The following is a 23,253-nucleotide window of genomic DNA, read 5'->3' on the forward strand; positions in this document are numbered from 1 at the left end:
GCTTTCTGATTTTTTTGGAAAAATTGTGAAAATAAGCCCCACAGTTCTTGGAAAAAATTATTTTCAAATTCAACCTTAAATGAACATAATAATTGATAGGATATGATACAGGGTAGGAGGGCTACCCCATCCTGTATAAATCATGATCAGTAACTCCTTTACGTGTGTGTTTGTGTGTGTGTGTGTGTGTGTGCGCACGTTTAATCTGGAAGCTAAGTATTAAAAATTTGACGTTTATTCTTTTTCTCTTTTCCAGGAGACCATCGATGATGGAAAAATACGCGTACCTGATGCTACAACATCCTAGTAGCGCTGCGAGTACAAAGCAGGGTAAGGGTTAATCATACATTTTTACGTTTACGTGTGACTTTTCATTAGCAAAACAGTAAGTGGAAATGGGAGAAAAAATATTTGCCACTAGGAAATTTGTTAACTGGTTTTGAAACGGCAGTGGCCCTGTCACAACTCTCGTGAACCAGAGGAAAACAATGTTCGTGGGAGTATTGTGCAATGATTTAACAGATATATTTATCTGGGCCTGAAAGAGAGTCAGACTGCAGGTAAATTTCATTATCTGAAGTAGAAACCAACAGTTATAAAATGGTATTAACCCACAGTTACACAAGCAGGCTCAGGTTTAAAGCACGATCAATACAGCACGCTTGGAAATTTGACTAGCCAGTGTTCAGAATGATAAGGGCACGTGGGCTGGAGCTAAGGCCCAGTTAGGAAACTTGTGTTTGATGGAATTTGGCTGCAGGTAAGCAGGCAGGTGCGGTGCCAGGCGAAGCCTGGACGGCAGCGCTGGGGCGCCCCTGCCTTTGTGGCGCAGGAGTCAGCAGGAACCACACACCAAGGGACCATAACCCTCGCAGCAAGGTGCCGTGAGGGTAGCTACAGTAGTAAAGGCTGCAATGAGCAACTTAACCTTCCTCTGCAGTCAATTGATGACAGAGGACAATTGCGGACTGTATGGAAAAATTTGTTTCGTCTGGTTCATAAGCATGAGTTGGATTTTTTTTTTTCCTCCCTCCCGTTAGAATCCTGTTTTGTTATTAAGAATCATTTAAAAGGTGAGATGTTTTGTTACTTTCCACCTGTTATAAACACAAAACTATTGTTTCTTTCTGTCTCCCAATGGAGCTATGCTGCGTGCTGTCCCAGGGACCTTCACTTGGATCCTTCACGTGTAACCTAAGTCAGTGGAGCAAGATGGCAGAGGCATCAACATGCACTAATCACGTGGCTGTGGTAAAATTAAAACTTTCTGCTCTAAAATGCTGCTCATAACTTCAACAAAAAAAAATCATGCTGAAAGTTGTCATTTTGGATGTCCATGTCCTGCTGGATTCTTTACTTCCTCGTCTCAAAGTTTAACAAAAATAGCCTCAGTACTCCTCCTATGAGACATGCTGCCAGACACCAGGGTTGAGAGGTGAGCGGCAAGTATGCGGGAGGTCCTACATGCTCTGTGCTCTTCCTGATAGTCCCGGGCATAAGGGAGCTGTTGGGGGCAGTCTGGCAAGGATTTGGAAGAGCATATGGAGAAAAGGGGATTGCAGAAAGCACAGGACAAGGTGGTAGCGAGGTGGGATGGAAACAGCAGCGGCAGAACAGCATAGTAGCAGTGTAAACAGAAAATGTAAATGGGGCTGGGGAGCCCTTTAAATACAAGGTGAGAGAATAGGGGAAGAATTCGTAAGGTTATCTGAGGTGGGACTAGCACCAGGAAGGGAAAAAATCAGCTTTCAGGGGGTTAAGTATGCAGAGGAAAAGCTAACAAACAGGCTTGTAGAAGAAACACACGCCCAGTTCCATAAACTCAAACTAAAGTCTAGTGTCTGTATTTCTTTAAGCAGCTAGGAAAGTAGTGTTGACCAACTTCTGTCCTTAGCGTGTTTTGTATTTACCTACCTACATTGTGTAACACTGAACCTAATCTCAGAATCTCCTTGATTTGCTTCACTAGCAGTGTAATTATAAAACGTCTCAATAATAGATGCAGAAACATGGAAGAAAATTTGCCTCACTACTCAAAAATTGTTTGTCCTAGATCAGTTTTGTCTAAAATATCCTTGAGTCTTGCTGAGCTTCTGTGATATGCTGCTCAAATCCAGATCAGCAAATAATTTACCATAATTATATTTATGATAATTATATAGAATATTGTATCAGGCTATTGATCATAAACAATCATAATAGAAATATGAGTATGTAGAAGTATCTATTTCTGCTTGCTCCATCTTATCCATATACTGATAAAGTCAAGAAGTTTAGAATTTATCAAATCAACACCGATTCTTCTCGAAGGGAGTCTGTTGCACAGGAAAACGTTTCCAGCTTTCCTAAGCCATCTGGCAGTATGTGTGCAGTCCTTTAACAGAGGCCATGCCACATCCCATCTCGCCCTTGCACAAACTGCAGTTTCTCCCAGATACAGTTCAAGTGCTGAAGTTCTCCTGACCATCGATTCAAAGGTCCAAGTTCTGCAGGTGACCTTTGCTAGGGCTCCTCTGGACCCCAGATAACAGCATGTCCTCACATTCTCCTTTTTTTTTTTTTCCATAAAACAATTAGAAAACATGAGCCAAAAGCAGTCAAAAGAATGTTAAGAGCACTAGGTCAAACACTCAGAAGTTAGGAAATTCTAAATTTAGTGGGAAACTTTAAACAAAAGTTAATCATGCAAATTTAAATTGGCCCTCTTCTATCAGGGGTACAAATGACTGTGTAGTGCTTATTTATTTTTCACAGGACGGGTGCCCTTTGCAGCACACTCGCTAAACAGTGCTGTGGGAATTCATCAGGCTTGCGTGGGAGCAGCGCCGGTGGCAAAGGCCTCCCCCTCGCCTGCTGTGGTAAGTGTGGCAGCGCAGGGCACAGGTCTGCTGCGCCCGTGGAGGTGATCCAGGCTCAGCGTGCTCCAGCAGCTGCTTCCGCCACCGTGGATGGTGCTGGTGTTCCCCGTCTTCCCTCAAAGTGCTCATCCCTGCACCTCTTACGTTATACAGTTGAGATATACTTGTGAGATATGGGCTTCCCTTAGAGGAACTGGGTAGCTTATTTAAGTATGGGCTTCTGTGGCTCTTACCTCTACATATGCCACAGAGGTACGATTGCCTTTTGGCTTTGTTTCTGCTGTTATTAGGTTCTGTTTATCCACAGGATTTCAATAATTGTCACTGATGATCCTTGGTCTCTAATGAAAATAAGAGGAGTATTGTAGAGATGCTGCTGGTGCATGTTATATTTCCTATGAACTCCATGGTTTTTATTATCTTCAGTGAGATTTACAATGTAACATTTACAAGGGAATTTTGTTGAACATCATTAAGGATTTCCAGCAAGTCTTGACAAATAGCTTTGTTTTACTGCAGGATTTTTTTTAAACATGAAAGTGTTTCTACAAAACAGAAAAGTACCCTCAAATATTTTCCTCACATTTTAAGTGTGTTTACCTCTTGAAGAAAACAAATCCCTGTCATCCAAGTTAAAGTTCTTGACATTTCTATTCGTATGCAAATTCATATCATATTACATGCTCCCATAGATAACAAAAATCTCAAGTTACAGGCCCTATAAATTAGACCATGTAATGAGCCTTTCTTATTTCGTATTGGAGCTGCTAGGTAAGCTGAACATCTTTAAACAGACTTCAGTTTAAGTCAAACTGAACTCTGCTTAAACTGTATCACAAACCTTTCCATTTCTGATTTTTTCATTGCTTTTTAATGTTTTTTTTTTCATTAATACTTTAGCCTACAGTTATTGAGGATGTCACTTGAGATTGGATACTTTAAAAGACAGATTCTTATCTTAGTGAAAGAATAAGCGTTAATCATTGTTTCCCCTCTTAAAACAAATGATTAAGACAATGAATCCCATTTTATCTTAACATGGCTTTTCTCACTAAAGCAGGTGTGTCTATTGCTCTTCTGTAAAATTAACAAAAGCTATAGCTTTTCTCATGGGGAAAAATGGCATATGGTAGTATTGGCTCTACAAAAAAGAATGGTTTTGAAGGGTGTAGGGGTTTTTTGCTCTATAACTTAGACTCTTAAGTAGACTGTAAGATAGATTACTTCTTTTGGAGAAAATATTTGAATTATTTGACATAACTTTATAGCTCTATCAGTGATGTTCATTTCACCAAGGGCAAAGCTTGTGGTACAAAAACTTCAACCCCAAAGAGCAAAATTTTGAATGTTGCTGTTTTTAAACACAGGAATCTACACTGGAGAGTAGAATAGTCTGTTTTACAGTGGGTGTTAAATAATGCTGTCACCACAGTTCCACAAAGTCTTCGGAGTGGCTTTTTTCTTGCTCACCTGCTATGCTCAAGGTAACCCTGCAGGAATTCCTCCTGTGCCTGGTTTCACAGGCTTGCCTGAAGATGGGATAGCTGAAGCCTTTATATCAGGTATCTGCAGTTATCTCTATTTTTATCTAGATGTACTGTTGTATTGCATCTTTTATGCTTCATGAACCAGGTGTTATGTGGTATAATCTGTTATGGGTTCTACTTGATAGAAAATAATCAGGTATTTATTAGTGCCTCTGTATAAAGAAGTTTATATCCCTCCTACTTAACGATTTTGACTGGTTCGTTCATAGAGGAAAGGGTATCATTTTCCATAGCATAGGGACATAAACTTTTTTGCTAGTTCATTTTTGAGTTATGTGAGCAGCAAGGAAGTGCTTGAACAGCCTGAAGGACTGTGTCAGCGTCCCAAGAAGCCATTAAATATCAGCTAAACCTGTTGCACAGCTGCCAGTCTTTTGCCCCTGTAGAGCGAAGACCAGTTCAGGGTTTGCTAATTAGAGTTTTCCACGAGCAGCACTGCTCCACAGGTAGTTTCCAAGAATTTATTTCCTATCTTTACAAATATCACTGTGTGAAAAGATGCCTTACTTAAATCAGAGATTTAAACTAAAACAGAACAAACACAGAACATTTTAGAAGTTCATATTAATTTCACACAACTATATCTACTTGAAATCCAAGATTGAAAAAGTAAACTGAAGTGTGGTAATTGTTTCTATTTTCAGATTTCCCATCGTTCGATAATAATGAAATGGAAGACGTTATCCTTCAATTAGGATCTCGAATTTCCAGACTTGAAGGCGGTAATTCATCTGCCTTTCGTTTCAGCTGTAACTGGATTAGTGGGCATACACAAGATGTGTAAAAAATAGTTTCTTAGAAAAAGGCAGAATTTTCTGAGTTTTTGATGCATAGCTTTTATGTTCTGTTCCTCAAAGACAGGACAGTGGTTAGTTACAAGTGGTAGGAGGGAGGTGAGAAAATTATTTTTCCATAACTAGTGAGAGATGCCTAGGTAACAGCAGTAAAATATGGATGTAAACAAATCAGAAACATTTATCAAACTAAAATCCTTGCCCATGTAGAAGTGCTCCAAGGGCATCTCATGCTAAGAAGTGCAAATAAACTGAATGCTAAAAAAAAACCAAACATAATAATCACAACAAGATCATATCTAAGGTCCTACTCACTGAAGTACTGGCGTACCTTTATACTCTGTAAGCCATCTGAAAGAACTTAGAGTACGGGGCTAGAGTCAAAGAAAAAATTATGCACTTTGTCTAAATGAATAACTCCTCATTTCCTTCCCTCCTCTCCAACCTCTTTGGTGCCTCTGCTATTCCATTGTCTATCTATCTGTAAGTATTTATTCCTTTTTTGTCCCCTCATCTTTTCAGATTTCTTCTGGGTTGTAGGGTGTAGCTTTGATTTCAAGTTTTCCTCTCCTTTCCTTCTTCATAGGTTAAATCTAAAGTTATGGAGGAATAGAGACAGTGGGAATTACTATTGCTAGCAAAACGACCACAAAACAATGCAAAAAAGATTAACATCTTTCACTTGATCTTGCAGTCCTCTATTTGGAAGGGAAGATAACAGCGTCTGGAAGAAAAATATTTGCTACCAACGGGAAAACAGCTGACTTCTACACTACAGTGCAAAAATGCAAACAGGCTGGGGGGTGCATTGCCACCCCAGGGAACCAGGGCGAGAATGCTGCCATTTTGTACTTTGTGAAACAGTTTAATAAGTATGCCTACCTGGGGATAAAGCAGTCTGTAATTCCAGGCAAATTCCGTTCCCTCAGCGGTGCAGAACTGAATTATACAAACTGGTATTTAAGTGAACCTTCTGGTAAAGGGAAAGAGGAGTGTGTGGAGATGTACACTGATGGCACTTGGAATGACAAAAAGTGCAACCAGAATCACCTCATTGTCTGTCAGTTTTAGTGCTTCCTTCTCCTGCTGTTTCGCAGTGCCTGGCGGGATCCCCGAAATACTCTTTCCTGTTCATTCTTTCTTCATTTGTAGTTAGTGAACTCCCATAATGCAGCATGAAAAATAAAAGTCACTCTTGGCCATCCAGACTTGGCTTTTAAACAAACGCCAGCCACAAAGAGGAGATTACTTATAACAAAAGCAGCGCCCATTTTGTGTGGTTTGTTGTTGATTCTCCTGTGCCTGTTGAGTTTCTTGATAGGGCTGCCTATGTTTAGGTACATTTATGACAGACAAATCTCTTGCGGTCAGCACAAAGCTGGTGGGTCCCTACTGCTCGCTTACTTAATCCACTGCCTTATATAGCAACAGCAAAAAGGTGACTTGCTGGCACAAGAGTTTTCAGGCCCCCTTTTATCAGTGAGCCTCAAAGCTGAGTGTATTTTGATCCCTTTTCCTAAATTTCCCTCACCGAACCTACACATACAGCTACTGCTGCCGTCACTGCTGTTGCTCACCTGCCTTTCTCTGGCTCTTTTCACCTGCATCACAAACACCAACCCCTTGAAGGAAGAAATAAGCAGTGCTGCTGGTGCGGCCTAGAGCTAGAAGCACAAGGAGGTCTCACCCACCTTAGATTTCCCATGGGAAAGCTTCGGCACCACCAGGTCTTTGACCCTCTTACACCTGCGAAGTGGTGGTCAGGAACCACCTCACTCGAGCCCCTCCAGCAACTCATAATCCCTTTCCTGACTGAGTGAGGTCAGCACAAGAAGCTCGAGGTCCCACATCACATGGATGTGCTGTGGAAGAAACCAAACAGGAGCAAAGACGATGCAGCGCCCAAGTGGTTTGGAAAGATGAGTAGAGCCAGGGTGAGGTCAACTTTTTTCTGCTAGATTGTAGAGGGATTAAGATACCTGGCATTTTCAGAGCTACACTGCAAAACTCATTTGGGATTCCCATGCAGCTAAGATCACCAGACACCTGTGTTTCGGCAGCAGGCGATTTTCTGCGCTCGTTACAGAATCTGCTCAAAACCTGCCGCCTCCAGTTCACGCTGACGGATTGTTTAAGACAAAGCTTTCTGAACAATTTTGTTACTGGGGTACAATGCTCTCCTGAAGCTGAGTATTCCTGAGGTTGGGAATGCACAACTGTGGCGTGCAACATGCACATCCAGAGATCTCTATGTTTTTTTTTTCTCCTTCCTCTTGAGCAGGTCCCTCCAACATAGCTTAGACAACGAGGGTTTTGCATACACTCCACGAGGACATGATGTAAAAAGCTGATCTGGTCTGTGGGCATGGCTTCTTTCCATATACACCGCACCAAATGTTTCCTTGATCAGCTGTACTTACTTATGTAAGCAGTGTCAGCTCTAGCACGGTCACACAGAGATGAGCAAGGAAACAACAAGCTCTAGAGCCAGACCTGCTACTTTCGCCCTCCATTGGACAGGGAGGCACAACAGTCAGCGTATACAAGTAACTGGGGCTTGAGGAGGAGAGGAAGGAGAGCTGGCGGCTGGCGCAAACAGCAGCCACAGAAGGGGCCTGCTCGGAGCAAGATGCTTCGAGCCTCGTAGCCAAACACGTTGCTCTAACTCTAGGTCAACAGCTGTGTGCGCGCTGCATTCCTGAGCTGGCTTAAATTCAATTGGTCAAATATTTTGAGTGCACATTCTCACCACCTGTTCTGTGATAAGGCATAGGTCCTCCTGGCGCAATTCAACCCTCTGCTTGATGTTGTAGCCTGTGAATAACATCATTCTTGATGTTATTCTGAGCAAATTAAACAACTTATCTTACGAGTATTTATTTAGGATGATTAGTACAACAGGACTAGTGTCAAATCAAGACATCTTGCTGTTTGAACAATGTGGGGTCTGCAGGTTGCCTGCCTCCATAAGTTGCTTAATACATGCACTCTAGCAATGTTCAGATCTTTCGTCATGCCAACACGTATTAAACAGGATTGTGTTTCCCTGTTCGTGGATCAGTAAAGTTATCTCAAGCTATATAAAGAAATATTGTGAGCGCAAAATCCTCAGTTTATCCAGTGCATCTACTTGGCATTTGAGGAGATTTGCTATTAACTAATACCCTATTTCTGGACAACCTAGCCAGAACATACACCACCGCTGAATCCTGTATCACATAAGGTCTATGCAGACTGTCACGTTGCTATGTTAACAGAGTTTGAAGCAGGTATGTAGAGGGGAAATGGGAATCAAAAGTCCGTAGGGACTTTTACTTTCAAACTATATTCTTACTATTATTCACAAAAGTTTTAGAGCTTACTAGGATCCATCTGCGCCCATCAGCTCCCCCGCCCGCAGCCTCAGCCTTGCGTGACTCCTGTTGTGAAATGAGCCGTGCCGCCAAGCACGAGGAAACAGGAACCCAGGCATCAGCTCGTAACAGTAGTTTTCCACTCATCATATTCCAGTACAGTTTGAAAAGTTTACAATGATTAATGTCAGCCTGAGAACAGCGTTGAAGCCTCCGAACATTTAAAGCTATGGTAAGTTTTTATTTTATGCCATCTATTTCGGAAGTTTAGATCTCAGTATCAGAACATCTCCCTGCTTATCTGCAGAGCCCATGGCAAAATTTGAGTGTATTGTGAGTATATGAAACGTCGTTGCTGCCCTAAGCGTAGTTCAGATGAACATGTGTCGCAGCAGCAATGCTCCCTGCTGCCCAGCCTTTGGGCACTTCCTGCTGGGGGCTCCCTGGCAGGGGTGAAGCACTTGACATGCTACTCCACAGCTGAAGATGCTAACCCTGTCGCATCACACTTGTGGTTCTCGATGAGAATCAAAAACCTTGAACAAAAGTCTCTCTCTCTCACCCTGCCCAGAGTTCATCCCTCTAGCGACCCGCCTGCAGCAGGAGGTCTGAACCAGCAGTCTGGGCCCTCCTCACCCCAAAAGCAGAAGTTGAGGTTTAGGCACCAATTTTCCTAAATCTGAATGGGAGGGAAGCATGGCATTGTCTGGCTTGTAAAAAGAGGATTCACCCAGACCAGGCAACTATATCATCTATGTTTCCTTCTAAGTTGTTCTCCAAAATGTTTATGAACTTGTTTTAAAAGCCTGATCCACTCGCTGTCCTGAACTTAAACACTAGTTATGCCTTATGTGACTGCCACTCGGTTAACCATGTATTTACCAGTACACATAGGTATTGCACAGGTATTCACACCCTACCCAGCTTGCTGACAATCCAAACAGTGATTTGTTGTCCAATTTTCAGCTAATGCAGAGCACCACTTCTACAAAGGTCATGGTAATGACACCACCACCAGGACTATGTCAGATTTAAAATCTTACTAATCTTAATAGCTTTAGGGAAAACAGATAGAGATAAGCAGATTTCATGACAAGAAGCTTGGAAAAAAAGGAACATGTGTTTGGCCAGATCAGGTAATATCAGCAGTGAGATGCATGTAAGTTTTGGGGGAAATCTTCCTCATTTATCCTTCTCTCCTTGTACAGCGGGGAAAAAAGTATTTTTTCCCCAAAGGTAAATGACTTTCAGAAACTTTTGTTTTAGAAATCCATAAAAATACCCATTACATACAAAGAATGATTCTTACTGATCATTGTTTCCTGTAAAAAATATCCTAACTCATATTTTGTGCTGTTTCTAAGAGTTTTTTAAAAAAATATTGCAAGTTAGCTGACTTTGAGTCCTGAAAAGAGGTACTTAAAGACTGAACTTCAACAAGATAACATGGATTGGGTAGGTGCAAACAGAGGCCCACTCAAATACATATAACATACCAACTGCAAGAAGATAATTGTAAAGACTTCAGTGTCCCCAAAGAGTTCTTTACCCAGGCTGCACTTTGGCCCTCACATCTTTCCTTCTTGTCAGACAAGTGATAGATGGAGCCCTGGGGACAGATAAAAAGGCCAGTTTAAGCCTTGTGGGATGCCACCTCCATGAAAATACGTACTGGGACCAGAGTTGGCTTAGAAAAGCCTATGAAAAGGTTTCTATGGGTTTAGTGGTTTCCTCTCAGTGCAATAGGTACTGCAGCAGCCTGACCATAGCCATGATTTTTTAAAGATTTAAATAAAGCTAAGTTTGAAAGGAACAAGCGTGTTGGACCAAAATACCTAGTTGAAGGAGGGTTGGGCACATGCACCCCTCCCTGCACCCCCTTGGACCTGCAGTAATATGTGCGGTACCAACCTTCATACTCTGAAGGCTGCATGTGCTGATCAGACTTCTGTGTAAATCAGATGATTTATAGAGAAAGCTGAAGTGATTTCCTGGCAAAAAAAGGACCATCATGTATTGTCTACAAGTGACTGTCTCCTAAAGCAGCTTTTAATCACATATGAACAGCCAACTATTGTTTTACTGATCTTCAACAAACGGTAAGTGTTTGTGGTCAAGATGGGACTGCTTCATTATGTCTTTGAAAAGGATTGTGCCACTTTAAGAACCAAGTGGGAGGTGATACAGGCACTACTGTACAAACAGTTACCTGTGCGGTCTGCTGCGCTTGCCTTGGAGACTCACGCCGTCTGTGGCGAGCGCTGCTCTCATCGCCTTCGTTTTCTCCAGCAGGTCGAACACCACCTTCTCTAACACGCTCTTGCTACCTGACAGCCAACGATGGAAGCCCATGCAAAGCAACCCAATTTCATCTGTGAGATTTGCACGGCACCTCTAGGACACTAGGAAGGTAAGAGTGGACAGGAAAGAGCAGAATTCCTGCAGAGTCATCACTCAAATTCATCACCTTTCCTGCATTCAGCATTAGAGAAAGGCAGAAGTTACTTCAGATAGTCAGTTTGAGAAAGAGACAAACATTCAACTCAAATTCAAGCACTTACTAACCTTTCTGCAAAAACAAGGAGATAGATAGTAAGTTATTTCTAATTTGGTTAAGAGGTGGCTTGCAGGGGAGGGGGGAGAAGAGGAAAAAATCAAAGTTCCCACGTATGCAGTTTATATTAAGTTCACTAATAGCAAAATGGTCACTTGGCTAGAAAGTTATGGAGTTGGGTCTACAAGTACCTTGCATCTGACAAACCTTTATTTTCCCTATAAAGTTAACAGGCTTTCAGCTTGTATAAGTTCATTCAAAAGTGTTTAAAGTCTGAACATTTCAGAATAGGAAAAGTCTATTTTACTTACAGGCGTATATAGTCCCTCTCTGCAAAACGTTCAAGAGTCAGAATACTAACAGGCATGTGCCAGAAACTCTAAGGTAACACATAAAGCTGCCTTGTTAGATCAAATATGAGAAAAATCAATCAGAATTTACATATCTAGAAAAAGTGATTTGTGCATATTTTAAATAGCACCAGGGAAGCACTTATCTGTAATATTTGACCTTTCATTGTGGTCACCTGCTTACATGGAAAAGCAAGCTGAAGCGTACTGCACCTAAAGGCACTAGCAGTAAAATCCCTGTGTTCTACACTGCCTTTGCGTTAACTATGCTGTATCCTCATCATTCTTTTTTTTAAATTGTCTTCTCTCTATTTTTTTGTTGATGCACAGCAGGTTACATTTCTGTACCCAAGCCATAAGCTAGATTTGCATCCAGTTAGTGACTTTACTCACAGAGTGCTAAACAGACAGAGGCTTTACTTAAAAGTAATCAAACTACAAGAGGCTTTAGAAAGAGGCTGAAATCCTTTCAAAATGAATACTGAAATATTTGCTATAATTATCACTTTATTCAGTTGTGACTTGTAGATGGCGTTTATGACACAAGAAGCTTCAGTGAGGCTTCTTTGAATGCTTTATGATTTAATATTTTCAAACCTCTGTATGACCTTTGTTACTCTATTTGAAAAGTTTTGCCCCTTGAGGGATCAGTTCAGTATGTTATTATATCTGTTTGGGGTTTTACATAGTTGAACTATGTTTTTTTTTTCTCTACAGAATTTAACTTAGGAATTTGATTTGTTTTTTGCAAGTTGTTTTTTATTACATTTTACTTGCAGTAACAGTTATTTCTTGACTATCACCTTCCATTTGAATATAACACTCAGCAGGAACTTCAGATTTGAGAACTTTTCACTTTCTTCCCATGTGCTGCATCCAGTTATAACATACACGGTCACAAAAGTAGTATAGGAACTGCTGAGTTTCCAGGTTTATAGTAGTCCTGGTCTATAGTAGTTAGTAGTGGCGCAGTTATTACAAGGCACAGTGCAGACGTCACAGCAGTGATTACCTCTCCAGAAGACAGGTCTAGGCATGTGTAATTATTTTTAAATATTAATAGGAAGTTGGCAGTTATATTCGAGAACAGGTACACAGTAACACTTGTTTACCCCATTTAAAGTCTAAAGATTTAAATCACAACCTTAGTAGAACAGGAAGCAGAACAAGTTGTTGCTGTTTTAGCCCTTGTATTTGTTCTTCCATTAGAATACCTATGTGCATGGCAGGAAAGATGTTTATATCTTTGCAAAATGGGACGTGTTCTGCCGCGCCAACTGTGCTAAAGCCACAAGGAGTCAATTTTGTCTAACCAGGCAGCTCTCACATTTGGAAGATAAAGCCCCTCCTGCATAAAGAGCTATAAGCCCTGTTTGTATAAGATACCAGAAATTCAATATCACATCTGGTTTAGCTGGGTGCATTTAATTAGTGTATTTTAGTAGGACTGCAGACCTACTAAAGCATCAAAAATGTTTGTGTAAGAGGATAATTAATATTTGGACTCTAAAATTTCAAATATGTATTTTGTTAGCGCTCTCAATGTCACGTTTTATCATCCTGCCTGCCAGGAAGGCAGGCTAGTGATCAAGCACTGTAGAAGCCAAGTCCCATTTTCTTTACTCAGACTAGTCTGTTGAGCAAGATCCAGTATTCTTAAAAGTCTCAAGTTACACAGAAGTCATTTGTACTGTACTGTACTTGGATTTAGTCTGTTTCAGTAATAATGTAAATCCAAACTCATATTGAGTAGTAGCGCGCCTTTAGGGATGGAGGAGAAGGAAGAGGGAAGGTCTGATTCTCAGCGATGCGTTGCTGAGCGGTGCAGCAACTGTACTAGAGCTCTCATAGAAACCTGCCCTAGTAAGCTGCTCCTTCGTAAAGCCACCATCATTTTCTTCGATGTAAGAGTAGTTTGTCTTTCCTCCCTAAAGTGGAATGAGGAAGAGAGGCCAGCCAGCAAATAGGGGTTTCTTAAGGAGGTACATGACAAATACCACCCCTGCTACCTGCCTCAGAGACAGCGAAGTCAAGCCTCCCAGCTAACAGGTGCTCCCAGCCAAGTCCCTGTAAATGATGCTTTTATTCATGGGATCCATATGCCTGCGTGTGTCAGTATCTTGTTCCCTAGCTGTGACAGAACATCTAGAAAAGAGCCCAGTGCAGTTGCTAAGCATTTCCAGTGACATTAGAAACAAAATCTTAGGGCAGACCACTCAGTACAAAATTAAACACCATATTCACCTGTTTGGACATTAGTCAAGAGTCTGCTAATTTCCTTGGTATGCTTCTATAAATACTCAATCACACAAGCCTACAAGCAAGTGTCAAAGCCTAAGGTATGTCTATGCTTGCTTTATGGACATTTAGCAACAAGGTTTTCTACTGAGTAGAAAACTCAGTAAAAAGAGTGTTAAGTAGTTCACCAACTGGGAATTTGTTCTAGTGTTGCAAGTGCTGAGGTTCCCACCAACCTGAGGTTCTCCATCTGCAGAAATCCTCTAAGAGTCACAGGACTTGCGCAGATTCTGTTCTTACCAGAACTGTGTAAATATGGGTATAAAACTGAAATACTGCATTGGGGAAGATGAAGGAATTAGTTATTTACATCTGAACTGAAAATGAAGAAAGGCCAACAGTCGTTACCCGCATTTTGTGTTTGTTTCCAACTGAGTCTTTTGCTCTCTTTGTGCCTTGATTGACATTAGATGCTGATTAACGAGAAGGAAGTTACTAAAAAGAAAGTAGAAGAGAGAGAGAGAAAGATATCCTGAGAAAAGAGAAGATTTAATTAAATTTGCTGTTATGAAATGGGCCTTGTGGACTTCAATCTATCTTGCATTTTGGTGACTGCATTTAGGAATTTACTGAGCTTCCAAAGGAATCTTTAAAATTTGTTTTTTCTGTTCCCAGGCACTAGTCAGCTGTGCTAGATTTGTGGCCTTTCCAAGTGGAGAGAAAAAAGTTATTACAAGATAGTCAAGTACTTTGAAGCCTGAAGGAAGACAGATTATATAAATAGATATTTCTGAAGCTGAGGCCAAATTGGATACTAGACCATCTTTCTGCCCTGTGCAGAGGATCTTCAGAGGAATCACTACTGAGAGCAAGTAACATCACCTGGCAGATCATCACCTCCCACAGGCATCTCACACAGGGACCTTTTCACATTCCAGTGCCCCCATGAGCAGAGGAAGGCTGTCTTTTAAGACTTTACAGTACCTCTGTATGCTGCAAATCAGCCTATTTTGCATAACATTATTGCAACACCTTCAGCATTTGGCCTTATCACAACACTGAGGAACTGTAGCTTTATTTTTCCATTTGTGGCAGGGGGAAAAACTTGGATGGGGGATAAATACATCTGGGTTTTCAGAAAGTTTTCCCTATTGTTAGTTCTCTAAAATTGAAAAATATTAATGAGTAACTTGGGGGGGGGGGGGGGAAATCAAGATTAGCAGAAAAAAATGGTATTTTTTTAACACAGAGCTAGAATCAAAGAAAATAGCAGAGCCTGTGGAAGGCATGGCATGCAATCTTAAATAGCCTCAACTGGTGGGGAAAGACTGGGCTAAATTCCCTGCAGGGCAGAAGCCACAAGGCAGCTGTCTCCTCTGCACCCTGCCCACCGGGTTCACTGTAAGAGGGCAGCTTAAGTCAGAGTAAATCACTCCTCCTGCCTACAGCTGCTGATTTCTGCTAATCAAAAGTTAAAGCTTCAGATCAAATGGCCCAAACCGCATATTTCCTGGCTTTTCCATGCTGTGATAGGCTGTGGTTTGGCAGACAAGTACACCCCCTAAATATGCTATAAAGCAAGTCTGTTTCCTGCTTCCCTCATCTTCAGCAACAGTTGTGTGCTGTGATCTTAGACATTACAATTCGTAAATGGATCTGTGGTAAGATAAGAGGAGCAGTGAAGTAATCCACAGTCTTCAAGACCTGCGTTTTTACAAGGCCTAATTTAGATTACATTAAACATATGCAGTTAATCAAGCATGTAGCTTCATTTCCAGAAGTCTGTCACAGAGTTACAATTTAACTTTCTCTGGAGGGTGAAAGGATTGAATTGTGATTTTTTAGGAGAGGATTCTCGCCATCTCATGCTATGAAAATCCCTCACTTAGAGTCCAAACAAATAGGTCTTCATCAACTATAGTCCAGAAAGAAAAATTTTAATCTGTCTAGCTTCAGGCAAATCCAAAGTGAAGCACTGAATGCGGGACATACAACCAGAAACCACACACCTTTTCCAGTAGGCCTCTATTTTTTCCCTCCCTAAGTGCCTTCAGTATCATATAACTCTCTAAAGTCGTCATTTATTGCCTTTCATTTATTGTCTTCATCTCCAATCCTTGCAAAGGCCTCCTCTATCCAGTTGTTAAATTTGAGGGGTAGATCTAGAGCATCCTTCATGGCGAAGTATTTTGCCTGTGTGGTTTAGAGACCAGATCTGATGTACTCACATTCACCAATAAGGATTTTCATTGAGATGAACGTACAAAGATCCAGTGACAGTGTATGTTTACTCTATAAGAGACACACCACTGCCTTTGTGTTTCCAGAGCAATGTTTTAGTTGACTGCCATTTTGAATCATTCAGTCATACTCTCCTGTAACCAGACCTTGGAAGTTTGGGAAGACAGAGGGCCTCCTGGCTGTTTGAAAATATTATTAACCACATACCAGCACAGCCTGTGCACAAACACTGCCACAAGTGAAAAATACCTCATTGACTGAACAGCAATTCCAGGTCTTTCATATGAATGAGGTAGAGGCTGGCTGACACAGATAAACAACATTTAAAAAGGCAATTTGAGTTGTGGCTTCCAACTACTAATTAGTACCTACTAATTGCACAGCACTGCAGTTTAGCCAAATGACGTGTCAGTGCATATATTTCAATTTGGGATAGATTCCACTGTAACAAATTCACCTTATTTCTAAGACTTCTTACTGGAAATGGTGTAAATTAGTAATACTGGCACATGACCCCCTTGTCATATGCAGTGTAGCAGTTTTGGTCATAAAGAGTCCCTAACATGTTCAGAACCCAAAAGACCAGCAAAGCAAGCTGCATCATCTGAGCCCCTGGGCTGTTGGTAAGAGCCCAAAGCCTTAAAACTTGAGAACCCCCTGAGACACAGCATAAATGGGTGAGGGACAAGTTAACAGTTCAAGAACATTAAATAAGACTTACTACCAGAGTTATTAGCCATCAGCAGCAGTCATCAACCAAATCACTCTGCTGACTGACTGATGCAATACTTACCCACAGCCCTCTTCGTTCCTCTTGCTATAATTCACTCACAACATGTCATGCAGAATAAGCAGCATCTATATTTTAAGTAGACCCACCTCAGTGTCAAGAAAAGGTGCTGTTCTGGGTGCTTTACCATTTTTTAGCTAAAGCTGATGTACCTGACAGTGCTGGTAATAAGGCCCTCAGTAAGTAAACTACTACTCTTGATAGCCTTGGACCACACAGCCTGACTCCTTGAAGCTGGCTCCACACTATCACAGATCCTCTCGCTGCTTCTAGATTGCCTCTGCAATATCCTTGACGCTATTTTCTGACTGCAAAGCATTTCAGCTCCTCAGAAAGACCAAGTCTGACAGAATCCCTATTGAAGCAAGGGCTTTCTCCCACAGATGCACGTAGGGCTCTTGCCTGACCTTTATTTTACTGCTAATGGTGCTGCTGCCAGTGCAGCAATCCTTTATCCAAGCATACTGACCGATTATGTCTTTTCTTCACCAAGGAACGAAGCAGAGAGGTCCCATCCCCATGGTGCCTGCCTGTATTGCTCGAGCACACCTCACCTTCATTACTTCAAACCATTGGGCTCACTTTTTCAGTAGAGGAGGAAAACAGAAGCTACATCTTCCTTCCTTCTCCATGCCCAGGATGCCTCAGTCCCTCTGTTTCCCACTTGACATTGTCTAGTCCAACTGAAGGTCACTGAAAGTTCATTTTATGGAGGTTTAACAGGTATGTTCTTTTTTCACAGCCAGAATTTAAGGAAGGGAGGTGGTGCTGCTGCTGCTCTCATTCCCAGTGTTATCAGGCTGCTGTGGGTAACAGGGAAGGTAGGTCTCACTGGATTTTTTCCTACTTAGCCAACTGCTAATGAGGGATCAACAAAACAAAATGGGTAGAGGGGATTTCCCATGGGAACAATGATTGTGAATAACTGCCTGGCTAAACAGGAGAACAGCAGCAAAATGAAGCAGGAGAATGAGGAGGAGGATTAAATGTAATAAACAAGAGCATAAATGAAAACTGGAAAAGGAAACAAAAGTAGCAGTAGCAAGAGGTTAACAGAAAATGCCTGATGGAGAAACAAAGGCAGGAACAAGACACACAAATTAGGTCACAAATGAAGATATTTAAAGGAATGCATTGATGGACAAAGAAAACTGAATAGAGGAGCGAGGACAAGAGGCCCGTGTCTGATATTCCTTGTGCAGCCTTTCTAAACCAGTTCTTTGTGTCACGGCTATGAAGCTGTACGAGGCAGCTCCCTGAGCACAAATATCCCTTCTTCCCAACAGCAGCCTTCCCCAGGTATAAGTGGTAGGCCTCACACTTACCTTTATACATCAACAGAGGAAAGAGGGAAAAATATATCAAGAATGCCATATGGTCAAAACACCACGTGGCCTGCTGAGCTCAAGAACACACCCTGCATTAGTTAGTGCTGGTAAAGAAAAAATTGCAGGTCTGAGCAGATGAAGAATGAACAAAACCAAACAATTATGTTATAGGTCGGGTAACATGGGACACCGAGCACAGGTGACTGTGGGGGACAAACCTGGCAGGCAGCATTCCAGCCCCGGTACCCGGCCGGCCTCAGGTATGCAGTTCAGCTAGCCCAGCAGCAGCAGTCACCTGTGTGCTTCAGGCTCTGAGTGAAGCAGGTTGGACCTGCACCTTCCCTGCTATTCCACAGTTGGCTAGAGTTGACATTAATCTGTACTTTGAAACTTGACATCAGCTTGCAAGAGCTGAGGCTTCTAGGGAGGTCTCTGCACTTTTGCAGACAGACTCAGACACCAGACTCCGCGAAGTCTGGGAAAAGAATGAGTTTTCCATTGTCAAAGTTTCTCTCTCAGAAACAAAGAGAAGAGGAAAATCTACAAGGAATATTGGTACTAGAGAGGTAAGATTTGACTCTTAAGTAGCAGAGTCAAATCTATTTAGCAGCCAAGACAAGCTCTATCTAGAGTCTACCTAACAGATTTCCAGTCTTCATTAAGGAGTATCATCACCAAAATCCTCCAGGATTTTTTATCAAACATCTGCTGCTTCTCTTCATGAACCAAAACAAAAAGATCTTTGTTAAAGGCAATTTTAGCACTCCTAAGCCAGGTGGGAAAATGCTAGTAGCTCACCAGTTTTCCATACATACTCTGATTCTTCTACTCTCTCCCCAAATAAACATGTTCTATCAATCCTGTTTCAGCCTTGTCCTTCTTATAAGGGTCAGGATTTAATGACAGAAACATGCTGTATCACTCACTTTGAGCAGCAATGGACAAACCTTAAACATTCTCTTGTGAAATCTAGGCCAAATTCCTAGGCTGAAGGGAGTAATGCAGTCCTTCAGGAAACATCCTTACTGCCATGCTGGAAGGGTAAGGGGTTGGGGAAGAAAACCCTACTCAGCTCCTGGCCACAACCTTTTATACATTCACCCATTGGCTTTGTTACAGTGCTCAGCTGTGTAGATCTCAGGCCTGAGGCGTTCCACCCAGCCCTCAGTTTGCTAGGACATACCTATTACTCGTCCTTTCTCCTTGCATCAAAACCTAGCACGATTTAATTCTTGCCTAGCTGGTCTACTTTTTCTGCTTCACATAACTCAACTCACAGGACTTACTACTGCTGCTTCTGCTCTGCAAGTGCACTCCTCTTACTGGGTAGTAAAATCCTTCTGCATCTTAAACTCACATGCTTCACTAAACCGTTTCAAATGGAAATCAGCTTTAGGAAGTTTTAACAAGTTTCATTAAAATATATTTGTAGTTATTCTACAAATGTAGCACATAATTATTTACTGAGTATCCATTGCAGCTCTTTGGCAAGCACAACGTTTCTAATGCATATTTTTTAGGAAAAGACAAAAAAAAATAGAGAAATACTCGTTCTGTTGGCAGATGATGCACAGGTTTCCCTTCTTTCCAGCATATACTTTAGCTGTGATAGACGTCCGCATAACTTTGTTTTCTGTAACAATGCACAAGTAACCTTGCTTTCCAAGACTGCGTGGGTCTGAATTTTGCTTAATTGATCAGTTATGCTGAGTTGGGTATTAATTAAGGACTTGGAGACTATCCTGATATAAACTTAGTCCTTAACTATGGAAAAAACAGTTTGCCTCCTGCTTACTTTCCATCTCACTTCTCCCTCTCCCAAGACATTTTATCAACTCTGCTCATTATCTGATTTATTTACCTACTTGGTAGGCAATTTACTTGTTAGATAAATGCTGTAAAGTTATTAAGCATATTCATTTTTAAAACAAAAACTTTTTTTAGTCTGATAACTGTGAGTCCTATGTGCAAGATGATATCGGTAACTGCAACACTGGGCAATTCACACTCTCATAAATATTGAACGCTTTAACCCCTGCTGACCCCCTCACTGACCCACTTTGGCTTTGCCTACGCTGATGAGAAAAGCCAAAAGAGCAAGCTAGTGTCCCACTGTGAGAAATGAAGTTGAAAAAAACTGAAAAATACTAGCTTTAGTAACTCTTTCATTGTGTCAGGTAACAGTGACTCTTGCTCCTCAGCCTGACTTGTGCGCTTCTCTTTCACAGCCCTAAGTAAAACAAGCATATCTGAATATTCATAATGCCACTTTGCAAGAAAGTAATGAAGTAGCTTTTTTTTGTTTTACAGGTTCAAACTCTTGACATTGAGGAAATCATGGTGGAAACGATCTTGGCACCATGGGAAATACTGCTGGTCATTCTTGCTGCAGTGCTGATAATGAGTTTTCTCATGTTTCTGCCCCCTGCTGCTATAGTGCTCTGGAGAATGAAGTATACTCCTCAGATCTCATTGCATGGATCTGTGTAAGCCAGCCCTAAAACAGGGTAATACCATGGATCCCTTTAAAGGATGGTTCAAAACAATAAAATCTCTCAGGACCACTGTTACTGCTTAGGATCCATCCAAAAGTGATGTTTTTCCCAATCTATTGCTGCCAAGTTCCTGTAAAAACAGAATATGTATAATTTTCTCGTCATTTACTACAGTTTTCAACACTTTGCCTTCTTGTTTGTTGGCTACATTGCAGTTACTAGTATTTGCTTGGTTCCTAGACTGACAACTTCTTTTGCATTATAATAGACTGAAGCCTGAAAGAGAAGCAAGCATAGTACTGTATTCTATTCCCTTATCTAATTTCAAAAAAGCATGCCTATTTACAGTAACACTGTAAATAATACCGAAAAGTTTAACCGAGATGACTGATGGTTATGCAGGTGGACGTAGCAAAACAAGTAGTATACTCTGGGGAGCTAGTAGTTTACCATAGTTTTACTGTGAAACTTTAAAGAAAAAAAAAGAAAAGAAAGGTGCAATAAATAGGCATCTTGTCCTTGTTTTGTCTGATTTAAAACATGTTGACTTAAAATGTTTTTCATTTTTCTTTCCTACTATATGACTTCTTCTCTTTGCGTAGCCCGAGTGTAAGGACACACAGCCACCCCCATGCAGTGTGAGGGACAGCCTGACGCTCAGGTGCACCAGCCTAGCCACCAGCTCTCAGTTAATGCAAACACACTGTCATTATCTGCCTGAATTGGATTATGCAAATTTGCTCTGGGAAATAATGTGATTAAGTGCACTTTAGTTTTAAATGTATCATATAAACTTACTGGTTCGACTGTCCTTTCTCATATATAAATAATAACTTAGGTGGGAATAGAACAAAATTGCTTATGTGTAAGTGTATAACAAAAGCAATCTTTAGCTCAAAATATACACAATATTAAAATAACAGTCTTCCAGCCTAATTCTTTGATGTTATGTGAAGTTCATTAGTAGGATTTTTGATGCACAGATTTAATCGTTTCTGTTACTTTACAAGACCAATGGGTTTGATTTTTCTCATAAAAAACAGTGGTGGAGTTCTTTCATTTTGTTGGTTGGTTTTGGAAGGACACTAGAATAGGTGAATATACCTGGGAGAAAAATGTTTTCTTTTAGTAGCAGTAGAAAAATGATAATGGAAAGGCCTCAGTGCTTCAGGATTTTTATTTGAGCAATGGCTGATACTGTATTGGCTGGAAAGGAAAGACTCAAGGACATTATAACTTCATTTGATATGGGTTATGTCTGCCAAAAATAAATAAACCCACCAAGGACTGAAAAACAGTTGCTCTTCTTTAAGACTGCAACACTTTTCTTACCTACACTGACTGGAGTTCCCGCCTGAGCGGTAAGCAGCCGAAGCAGGTGGCTCATCCCTGCTGTTGGTGTAACTCTCCACTGCGTTACTAGAGAGTCCTGTGACCGTCTGGTTGGGTTCTGGGCCTGAAAGCAACTGATGGTCTTTATGATTTTTAATGACTAGATTGTAAACCTTTGATTTTGAATACCTGAAAGACAGTATGTAATTTTCCTAAATCATGTTCTATATATATATGTGAATTATGTAAATGCTTAATGAGGTAAAAGTCAATTAAATATCATGTACTGTGTAACTATGCTGCCTATGTCTCTGTGATACTCACCAGGGTAGGGAAAAGGTGAAGAAGAGAAAGAAAACACAAACAGATGAGCTGGCTGTCAGCAGATCCATGGCTTCACTGTTTGGTCAACAGAAGAAAATTGCCCCAAAACCCCAAGGCCGGGTTCAACTGAAAACTGAGAAAGCAATAACAAAGCTTTGTGTTTAGATTTCATAATAATTCACCTGCACAACTGTTCTGTAGCTCTGGCACCACAAATAAACCGCATCTCTGGTACGGTGCTGTCTTTGAGCTTCACTTGCACTGAGCGCCAGGTGGCTGGCAGCCAAGGCGTTCTGCTCGTCGCGCTTCTCACTGTGCGGCTTTGGTTTTGCTGAGCGTGCGTGCGTGCGTGCGTGCGTGTGTGTGTGTGTGTGTGTGTGTGTGTGCCTGTGTGTATGTGGGGGCGTGTGTGTGTGTGTGTATGTGTGCGCGCGCACACGTGTCTGTGCATGTGTATGTGCGTGCACGCATGCGTGTGTGCATGTGTCTCTGTGCATGTGTGTGCGCGTGTGTGTGCACATGTGTGCGCGCGTGTGTGTAGAAGAGAGCACACACAAGGCAGGGGATTGGCGCAGAAATGGGGGGGGAGGGGGGCCGGGGGTTATATTTCAGGAAAAGACTCAGCAACAACAGTTGCTGGGATAACTAACTATTCATGTTTAAAACTGTTAGAAATTTGGGTGACCAGCTAAAAGGTTCCTCAATGTGCTAACAGTCAAGGCTGCCCCAGTTTCGGCCTGGGCTTGGAAGGGGAGTGCTGTGGCGAAGGGGAGGACCACCAGCCTGAAGCCGGGGCAGTCCGGGCCGGCACCCAGAGCTGCCCAGGCACCATGCGTGGACACCAGCGCTGCTGAGCCATCAGCCCTGGTCCAAAACCCCAGAGCTTCACCCTAAACCTGGCCCATTCCCAGCTCTGTTACCAGCCAGCTCTGACTTGCTTGTGCGCTTTCCCTCTGAGGCTCAGCCCGAGCGGCAGCCGCAGTATCTGGCAGCCACAGTTTTTTTTTTTTTTTCCAGAACAACCTTGGCTCTGCTTGCAGGGACCGATC

At 41.7% G+C, this 23,253-nt stretch overlaps 1 protein-coding gene across 9 annotated transcripts; it reads left to right on the top strand.

The window, feature by feature from the left end:
- Positions 1–270: 270 nt before the first annotated feature.
- On the top strand, positions 271–23,244 carry LOC104152627 (pulmonary surfactant-associated protein A-like). 9 transcript variants are annotated; one of them, XM_068950611.1, is made up of 7 exons: positions 271–4,420; positions 5,050–5,127; positions 5,894–8,784; positions 10,842–10,962; positions 17,468–17,546; positions 18,225–18,313; positions 20,364–23,244. In XM_068950611.1, the coding sequence occupies exons 1-3, from the start codon at positions 4,276–4,278 to the stop codon at positions 6,268–6,270; spliced, it is 600 nt and encodes a 199-aa protein (XP_068806712.1). In that variant the 5' UTR covers positions 271–4,275; the 3' UTR covers positions 6,271–8,784; positions 10,842–10,962; positions 17,468–17,546; positions 18,225–18,313; positions 20,364–23,244. The 9 variants fall into 9 exon arrangements, with proteins under 9 accessions (XP_068806712.1, XP_068806709.1, XP_068806710.1 ...); XM_068950608.1 differs by lacking the exon at positions 18,225–18,313 and having other exon boundaries at positions 271–2,858; positions 4,226–4,420; XM_068950609.1 differs by lacking the exon at positions 18,225–18,313 and having other exon boundaries at positions 271–1,435; positions 2,755–4,420.
- Positions 23,245–23,253: the final 9 nt, after the last annotated feature.

Source organism: Struthio camelus, chromosome 7 (genome assembly GCF_040807025.1).
Source record: "Struthio camelus isolate bStrCam1 chromosome 7, bStrCam1.hap1, whole genome shotgun sequence".
Classification (NCBI taxonomy): domain Eukaryota; kingdom Metazoa; phylum Chordata; class Aves; order Struthioniformes; family Struthionidae; genus Struthio; species Struthio camelus.

Bases quoted from the DNA above. Each gene is read 5' to 3' on its own strand.
- LOC104152627 (XM_068950614.1), top strand. From the start codon at position 4,276: ATGCTGTCACCACAGTTCCACAAAGTCTTCGGAGTGGCTTTTTTCTTG. The intron at 4,421-5,049 runs GTATCTGCAGTT...TTCTATTTTCAG, and splicing joins AGCTGAAGCCTTTATATCAG to ATTTCCCATCGTTCGATAAT. The intron at 5,128-5,893 runs GTAATTCATCTG...TTGATCTTGCAG, and splicing joins AATTTCCAGACTTGAAGGCG to TCCTCTATTTGGAAGGGAAG.